General features: G+C 54.3%; 1 protein-coding gene across 2 annotated transcripts; it reads left to right on the top strand.

Moving 5' to 3' along the window:
- Nucleotides 1-2919: 2919 nt before the first annotated feature.
- Nucleotides 2920-9153, top strand: MEN1 (menin 1). 2 transcript variants are annotated; one of them, XM_036258591.1, is made up of 10 exons: nucleotides 2920-2968; nucleotides 3352-3812; nucleotides 4771-4979; nucleotides 5154-5282; nucleotides 5552-5592; nucleotides 5674-5761; nucleotides 6400-6536; nucleotides 6956-7091; nucleotides 7544-7708; nucleotides 7918-9153. In XM_036258591.1, exons 2-10 carry the CDS (start codon nucleotides 3368-3370, stop codon nucleotides 8398-8400), a joined length of 1833 nt encoding a protein of 610 aa, XP_036114484.1. In that variant the 5' UTR covers nucleotides 2920-2968; nucleotides 3352-3367; the 3' UTR covers nucleotides 8401-9153. The 2 variants fall into 2 exon arrangements, with proteins under 2 accessions (XP_036114484.1, XP_036114485.1); XM_036258592.1 differs by lacking the exon at nucleotides 2920-2968 and having other exon boundaries at nucleotides 3305-3812.
- The last annotated feature ends 81 nt before the right edge of the window (nucleotides 9154-9234 follow it).

Below are 9234 nucleotides of genomic sequence, written 5' to 3'. Positions count from 1 at the left end.
ACGCCTGATGCACCTCATGTTGTTTCCACTAGTCTAGCTCTTCTCATTCCAGTAGCGACATAATCAGTGTCAAGCACCCACTCTCTCACCAACACCCCTGTCTTCCCAGCTCCCCAACTTCAGGGAATTTTTGACCCCACTGGAACCTGCAATCCATAGATTGTGCCACACTTTTGCTGTCCCTCATCCCTCTTGTGTTCTTATGTGCCTCCTCACACAGCCTACATTCCAGGTCAGTCATTCATTATGGTCACTTTTTTACACGAATATTTATTTATTTAACAAATGTTTGTTGAAGACCAATCATGTGCCAGATATTCCTTGTCCTTATGGAGCTTATATTTTGGTGGTAGGAGACAAACAATAAACAAATAAGTAAATTGTATTATATGCTAGAACAGTGGTTCTCAACTGGGGGCAATTTTGCCCCCTATGGGACATTATGGCAATGTCTGGAGACATGTCTCATTCCCACAACAGGGGGAGGGGCACTACTGGTATCTATCGCTAGAAGCTAGGATGCTGCTGAACATCCTGCAGTGAACAGGCAGCCCCCAAATACAAAGAATTATCCGGCCCAAATGTCAGTAGTGCCTAAGTTGAGAAACCTGCTCTATAAGGTGTTACTACTTTAGAAAAATTTTAAAAAGTAGATTGGGGTGTGGGATTGAGAGAGGAAGTTGGGTTAGAGACTTCATTGAGAAGGTGACATTTCAGCAAAAGAGTGAGTGAGGGAGGGAGGGAGACCAACTAGACTTCCTATCTCATTGAGAAAATTAAAGTACCCATCACATGTGCCCGTGTACTCTGTCTTCTCTCCAATTATTGTGGGTAAACTGTTCATGCTCCTAGCAAAGGCCAAACCTCTCCCTCAAGAGCTCTCGTTCCCTCCATCTGTTCAAGGCCATCAGTCCTGCAATTCTCTTCTATTAAACAACAACAGGAGCATTTGAAGTCTTGCTCCACAGCTGCATATGTCATTAGTTTGGCTCAAATAAACTCATATATATATTTTTAAAAACAGCAACAACAATCTTCTTTTACCCTCTTCCCCTCCCTCCCAGCTGCCATCTTATTTTTCTCCTTACCTTTGCTGCAAAGCTCCCCGACAGAGTTGTGTATTATCACTGTCTCCAGTTTCTTTCCTCATTTTTCATTTATTTACTTACTTATTTTTTGGAGAGGGAGAAACATAGATTTTGTTGTCCCACTTATTCATGCATTTATTGTTTTTTTTAGAGAGAGAGGGAAAGAGAAACATGGATCTGTTGTTTCATTCATTCATGCATTCAGTGGTTGCTTCCTGTATGTCCCCTGACAGGGGATCGAACCCACAAGCCTGGTGCATTGGGACAGTGCTCCAACCAACTGAACTACCTTGCCAGGGCCATTGGTTAATTCTTGTATGTGCCCCGACTGGGGATTAAGCCCACAACCCTGGTGTATTGTGATGACATTCTAACCGAGTTACCTGGCCATAGGTTCTGAGGTGCCCAAAATTTGACTGGTTTTATTTTGTTTGTTTATTTATTTATCCTCACCCGAGGACATTTTTCCATTTTTTGTTCAGAGAGAGAGAGAGAGAGAGAGAGACATCGATGTGAAAGGGACACATCGGGTGGCCGCCTCCCGCACAACCAACCAGGGCCGGGGACAAACTGCAACCAAGGTACATGCCCTTAGCGGGAACCAAACCCGGGTCTCTCTGGACCACACGCAGGCTGACACTCCAACCACTGAGCCAAACGGGCAGGGGCGACTGGTTTGGTTTTAAAACAGAAAGTTCCATATCCCTGAAGTCCCTTCAGTCCTGGGCAAACTGGGACAGTCGGCCACCCTGTTCACCAGCTTTTCCATTAAGGTCCTTTTTCTGTTCCAGAATTCAACCCACCACATTGCATTTAGTTGTCCTGTCTCCTTAGTCTCTTACAATCTGCAACAGTTTCTCAGTCTTTCCTTGTCTTTCATGTCCTTGACACTTTTGAGGAGTACTTGTCAGGTCATTTTGTTGAATAACCCCCAGTTTGGGTTTGCTGGGTGTTTTCTCATGATTAGACTAGGCTTATGGGTTTTGAGGAAGAAAACTCACAGAGGTGAAGTAGGGCGGAAATTTGACCTGTCTTATTCACTGCTGCATAGCCAGTACCTAGAACTGAGTGCCTGGCTCGCTGTAGGCACCAAAAATCTGTCTGTTGAATGAATACTGGAATGAATGAAGGCCTCTGGAAATGATTTAGGGCTGTTCTGAAGTTTTAAAATGTTAATATAAATACTATCCTATCAAACATGTTCGGCAGTTTTTTCACCCTTCAACAGTGTTTCCTTGAGAGTCATTTTAGAACGCAGAGAGCCACTTCATTCTTGTCACTTTTACCCTTTCACAAGTGACTGCAAGGGCTCTTCAGGTGGTCTCTGCGCGCATTCGTTAGGTGTTCTCACGGCAGAATCGGGCAGAATCGCGGAGAATCGCGGAGAATCGCTAGCCGCAGAGTAGGCGCATGTACGTGTCCATGGATACCGAATGTCAGCCCAAGGGCTGAACACATTTACACCTCCGCAGCATTGAAAGGACCCGTTTTCCTCACATCTTCCCGACACGTGATGACCTACAAAAGCGCAGTGACCCCTGAGGGTGCCTGGTCACTTTCCGGACCACATCTCCCAGAAAGCACCGCGGCCTCGCTACCTGGTGGCGTAGAAGGGAATGACCAATCCCCGAGAGCCCCAGAAAGGTGGCGCTGCCGCCACGCCTCGCTCCCCGGCGCGCCCAGAGCAGTGACTACCACTCCCAGAAGCCACGGTGGACAGGCGCCGCTGGCCACCATTTCGAGGCTCGGCGGGGGTGGGCGAGGGCGAGGGCGGGGTCCGCTTCCCGGCAGGCAGTGCGGCCCGAGGGGCGGAACTCCATTTCCCAGCAGGCTCCGGGCGGCGGGCGCCGCGGTGCCTTGTGTGGGATGTAAGCGCGGAGGTGGGCGCGGGGGACTGAAGCCAGGACTCTTTGGGATTTGGGGGGTGGGCCAGGGGGTGCCTTCCGGACGGACTCTAGGACACCGGGGTGCGGTTGTAGAGAGGGAGCGGGCAGCCATTGGCGGTCCTCTGCGGTGTTCTAGGGGCGCACCCCCATCGGGGCCGGGGGCCGGGGCTCCCAGGGGCTGTGGGGACGAGGAGGCCCTACAGCCTTGGCTGAGGGGGTCTCATCCACGCAAGAACAGATGAGCGGAGGGTGAAAAGGGGCGGGGAAACAAGGGATCGTGCATGTGTGTGTTGGGGGGCGTTTGGAACCTTAGCGGAGCCCGGGAAGGGGCTCCCTGGCGGTGCCGCCCGACTCTCCCTCTCCTGGCTCACCCGCAGGCCGAGGCCCGCCGCCATGGGGCTGAAGGCCGCCCAGAAGACGCTCTTCCCGCTGCGCTCGATCGACGACGTGGTGCGCCTGTTCGCTGCCGAGCTGGGCCGAGAGGAGCCGGACTTGGTGCTCCTATCCTTGGTACTGGGCTTCGTGGAGCATTTCCTAGCTGTCAACCGCGTCATCCCCACCAACGTGCCCGAGCTCACCTTTCAACCCAGCCCGGCGCCCGACCCTCCCGGCGGCCTCACCTACTTCCCAGTTGCTGACCTATCCATCATCGCTGCGCTCTATGCCCGCTTCACCGCCCAGATCAGAGGTGCCGTCGACCTGTCTCTGTACCCCCGCGAAGGGGGTGTCTCCAGCCGCGAGCTGGTGAAGAAGGTCTCCGATGTCATCTGGAACAGCCTTAGCCGCTCCTACTTCAAGGATCGGGCCCATATCCAGTCACTCTTCAGTTTCATCACAGGTTGGAGCCCCACAGGTGGCAAGGGGCGAGAATCCTGTTCCACCCAACCTTGGCCTACCTCTTCACAACACATAGTTTACAGAGCCCTTTGGAGACCTGTAAGCCTTGTGAGGTGGGGCAGGTGTTAATCCCCCCTATGCAGTTAGGGAAGCTGAAGCCCAGAGAGGGAAATAATGTGCCAAAGTCACACAGAATGGCCAGGCTGGGACTAGACCCCACTCACTTGGCTTCAAATCCATTAATCACCCTCTGCCCCCTCAGCGCCCCCCATCCCTGCCACTGAGCAGTTGTGGGAGTCCTACGCGCCACCATGAGGCACAGAGGGCAGCAACGGATTTGGGGGGTGAGGAGTCAAAATCCAGCTGCATTTGAGACAATTAAATGAAATATGAAAACGTTTTAAAAGTGAACAGAGAGGGGCTTCACCTCTGGTGATGGCTTAAGGCTTAGGGATTGCGAAGAGCTTTGCTCCCAGGCCAGTTGACTAGTAGTCACGTTCTGGAGTGCCATGCTGAGAGGAATCTGAGGCTGCTTCCAGCTTAGCAAGAAAAGAGTACAGATATAACTTACAAGTATTTGCCAGTGGGTGTGTGAAAAAAAGTATTGGCCAGAGATCCTATTTTTGCACATTCTTTTATAACCTGGTAGGTACAATAAAAGGAGGAAATTCTTAAATTAACATAAACATATAATATGGTTGCAGAGAGAGAGGAGTAACAGGTTCAAGGCTGGGTGGAACTAGGAAGATTCAAGAAGGTCTGTTGTTGATGGGAGTTGTAAACAAAGAGGAAGAGGCTTTGAACACACAGAAGGATGGGGTAGGGGAGTGATGGAGGAGGTTCTGAGGTTTGGGCACAGGCTGGGAGATGAGGGTGGGAGGGAACATGGCCAATCACTGCCTAGCCCCCTTCCTCCAGGCCAGAGCTCAGAGGATCCTCTTTCCTTACCTCCTTCACAGGCACCAAACTGGACAGCTCTGGTGTGGCCTTTGCTGTGGTGGGGGCCTGCCAGGCTCTGGGTCTTAGGGATGTCCACCTGGCTCTGTCTGAGGACCACGCCTGGGTTGTGTTTGGTCCCAATGGAGAGCAGACAGCTGAGGTCACCTGGCATGGCAAGGGCAATGAGGACCGAAGGGGCCAGACAGTCAACGCGGGTGTGGCTGAGCGGGTATTGCCTCCTCCCCCTGCTCCCTTCACACTCCTAACCCAAGTCACCCAAGGGGCTGTGCTTTCCTGGGCCACACTTCCTTCTTTCCATCACCACCTACATCTGTCAGGAAGGGGGCGGAGAAGGGCCCCTTTCCTGGCCATCATGAGACATCTGGTATTGTCCTCTTCCAAGAGCTGGCTGTACCTGAAAGGATCATACATGCGCTGTGACCGCAAGATGGAGGTAGCTTTCATGGTATGCGCCATCAACCCTTCCATTGACCTGCACACTGACTCCCTGGAGCTGCTGCAGCTGCAGCAGGTGAGGTGTGCTGGGACCCTGGGCAGGGGCACTTTCCCTCCCTGAGCTTCAGCTTCCCCTTTTGCAACGTGGTTAACAATTCCTGGGCTGGCCTTTCCCAGGGTTCTTGGGAGAAAGGGCTTTGACTCCAGTAAGGGGCCAGTTTCTAAATTCTGGCCCTTCCTACCTGGTGGGAGATCCCTGCTGGTGTTGGATCCCACCTCTGCCTGGTAGACTGAGGACTTCTCACCCCTCCCCGCCAGCTCATACTTCTCTCTTTTGGCCTCTAGAAGCTGCTCTGGCTGCTCTATGACCTAGGACATCTGGAAAGGTCAGTAGGGGGAAGTGGCCAGGCTGGGCTTTTGGAGGCTGGGTGGCTAGGTGGCAGCGTGGACTCATGACCTTTTTCCAGGTACCCCATGGCGCTGGGGAACCTGGCAGATCTGGAGGAGCTGGAGCCTACCCCTGGCCGGCCAGACCCACTCACCCTCTACCATAAGGTGGGGACATCTCAGGAGGGTACAGAAGGGAGACCCAACAGTGGCTGGGGTTCCCTTCCACCTGGGAACTGGGAGGGGGCAGGTGAGAGAAGAACTTTGTGTGTATTGGGAGTTATCACCCCCTTTGTATTTACCACGCACATATTCAGCTCTGAGGGGTGTTCTGGGATTGGCGGGCCCCTCAGCCCTGGTTTTTTTCTGCCTCTCCTTGTCCTTCCTGGAGTATAACAGATATCAAATGTGGGAGCACTGAGGAGGGGGCTGTTGACTTGGTGGGGGTGGGGGTAGGGGTAGAAGTGACATTGGGTTGGGCTTGTAAGGCTTTGGTGTTTGGGAGCGTGTGGGCAAGCCTGGGAAAGGGACATGCCCTAAGCTTGGAGGTTGGACCCTTCTTCTTCCCTAGGCCTTGTTCTGTGGGAGTCTCCACCCTCGCATTCTAGCCCAGGACTCAGCAAGCAGTCCTGCAGACCTGGGGGAGGGACACCTGGTAGAGGGGATGGCAGAGGGTAGAGGTGGAACTGGAGATGGGACTCTGGGATCATGTCTACTTTGCCTTCTGAATATGATCTGATGGGACATTAGTGCCAAATGGTACAGCTGGGGGCTGCCTCCCTGAGGGCCTTCTGCTCTGTCCCTAGGGCATTGCCTCAGCCAAGACTTACTACCGGGATGAGCACATCTATCCCTACATGTACCTGGCTGGCTACCACTGTCGCAACCGAAATGTGCGCGAAGCCCTGCAGGCCTGGGCCGACACGGCCACTGTCATCCAGGAGTGAGCATCCTCCCAACTAAGGCCTTAGCCCATCCTTTCTTCCTCTTCTACCCAATTTCCAGTCACCCTTTCCCAGGAGTGAGGCCTGGGCCCCAAGCCCTTTCCTTTTCTCTAGTCTATAGGCAGCCAAGGCTACCATCACCCAGGAGGTAGGGATCCCTAATGAGGGCCTCATACCTTTCCCTTTCTCCTCTCTCCTCCTGATTGCCAACCACCACCATTCAGCAGTAAACCCTGACCCCCCACCCCATGCCCCCCTCCTCACTCTGGGTTGATACAATATTATTTTGGAGTGAGGACCCCAGCCACTCGCCTGGTCTCTAGATGATCCAGGAAAAGAAATCTGGGCTCCATCCCCACCAAATCCTTGGGGGTACCCACCATGGCCAAGGCTCCACAGTGCCCTATTGCTCTCACAGCTACAACTACTGCCGAGAAGACGAGGAGATCTACAAGGAGTTCTTTGAAGTAGCCAATGATGTCATCCCCAACCTGCTGAAGGAAGCAGCTAGCCTGCTGGAGGCTGGGGAGGAGCGGCCAGGGGAGCAGACCCAGGTGAATGGCTCTACCTGTGTCTACCGTCCCCTCTGATCAGGGCTCCCAGTCACAGGATATGGGGACTGCTGCCCAGGACTGGGGACTGCATGAGGAAGGTAGCCTGTTCTGTTAATCAGTAGCCATGGTCCTGGGCCAGGGTTTGAGGGAGCTGAGGATATTTTAGGGGTTTCCACCCTATTCCTTTAGGTAAATGGGATGAAGCCCATCTCTTTCATGACCAGGGTTCCTATTCAGTTGAGGGGGATGGGATGGAGGTAAGGGATGGTTTCCCCTTTTCTCTGAGCCCTGGCTAAGTTCTGGTTTTATAAAAGAAAGGAGGTTCTAAGAATTCTCTTTCCCTATGCTCACCTTTTACTGAGCCAGGGCTCTTTGCTTAGACGAGGGGCCTGGCCTGTGTGTGTCCTTTGATAAGGGGTTCTGATCTGTGCCCTCCTTTCCCCCTTGCCCAGGGCGCCCAGAGCCAGGGGTCTGCCCTCCAGGACCCAGAGTGCTTCGCCCATCTGCTTCGGTTCTACGATGGCATCTGCAAATGGGAAGAAGGCAGCCCCACGCCGGTGCTGCACGTGGGCTGGGCCACCTTCCTTGTGCAGTCCCTAGGCCGTTTTGAAGGACAGGTGAGGGGCAGCTGTGCATGGGGACTGAGGACAGGTGGTGGCAGCAGCTACAAAGGAGCCAGAGCCTTTGTGCCCCTGAAGGGGATCTGCTCATCCCCTCTGGGTGCATATGATACTGAGGCCTCAACATGATGGCCGACGCGGAATCCTGGGGATACAGCCACTGGATTGTAACCTTTCCCTCGGCTCGCACTCCCTCTCTTGCCTAGGTGCGGCAGAAGGTGCGAATCGTGAGCCGGGAATCAGAGGCCGCCGAGGCGGAGGAGCCCTGGGGCGAGGAAGCCCGGGAAGGCCGGCGGCGAGGTCCGAGGCGGGAGTCCAAGCCCGAGGAGCCCCCACCTCCCAAGAAGCCGGCGCTGGACAAGGGCCCAGGCGCGGGGCAGGGCATGGTGCCAGGACCCCCCCGGAAACCCCCAGGGACGGTCCCAAGCACTGCCCGGGGCCCTGAAGGCGGCAGCATGGCCCCAGCTCCTGCGCCTGCCGCGTCGCCACCTCCAGAGGGTCCGGTGCTCACTTTCCAGAGCGAGAAGATGAAGGGCATGAAGGAGCTGCTGGTGGCCACCAAGATTAACTCGAGCGCCATCAAGCTGCAGCTCACCGCGCAATCACAAGTGCAGATGAAGAAGCAGAAGGTGTCTACACCCAGCGACTACACTCTTTCCTTCCTTAAGCGGCAACGCAAGGGCCTCTGAGCTGCACACTGGGACTCCTTATTAGCTCATCCGAGCTGATGTTCAGTCCCGATCCAGGCTCCACCCCAGCCCTCCCTCAGCGAGCCTAGGTTCCGCCCCAGCCAATGGGACTTAGGCCGGGCCCCCGGGCCCCACCCCTACCCGGAATCTAGGCTTGGGTGCCCTGGTCCCCGAGTCCCACTACCCCAGCGCTATACTGGAATATAGGTCCCATCCCCAGCATCCCAGCTGGCCCGTTGAAACCTCACCTGGGCCCCATAAAGGTCCAACCACGGGAAACTCAGGCCCCACCTCAGAATCCAGGCTCTAACCGTAGGCCTGACCAGTGTTGCTCTGGGTTGCTCTTAGCCCATGGGGCTGAAGTTTCACCCTAAACTCCGGACGCGCAGGTCCCGCCTCCAGCCCAGGAACTTATGGCCCCGCTCGTAGAATATTTCCGCACTTCACAATTACATCCCTTGGGAATCCAAGCCCCCTACCCTCCAAAATTTTAAAGGAGCGCTTTCAGAATTTGGAAATTCTAGCTTTCTCCTTTCCCTGTCCCACGAGTCCGGGATACGAAAGTCCTCCAGCCTCTGTGAATTCTGAGCTCCGCCCCCTTCCTGACCAACTGGCTCCAGATCAGAGCAGACCTCTCTTCCGACCCTCTGGGAACCTTCGCTAGGTCCAGCCCGTCTCGGGGGACCCAGGAGGAAATCTGCCGGGGTTTGTGATTGGATGAGGGGAGCCTGATCTCTGTTTTGTACATAGATTTATTTTTCAGTTCCAAGGAAGATGAATACATTTTGTAAAAAAAAAAAAAAAGTCCGTGTCTGTGTTTCATCTGGGAATCTG

Source organism: Molossus molossus, unplaced genomic scaffold (genome assembly GCF_014108415.1).
Source record: "Molossus molossus isolate mMolMol1 unplaced genomic scaffold, mMolMol1.p scaffold_m16_p_13, whole genome shotgun sequence".
NCBI lineage: Eukaryota > Metazoa > Chordata > Mammalia > Chiroptera > Molossidae > Molossus > Molossus molossus.
This window is presented reverse-complemented; position numbering and strand designations above follow the sequence as displayed.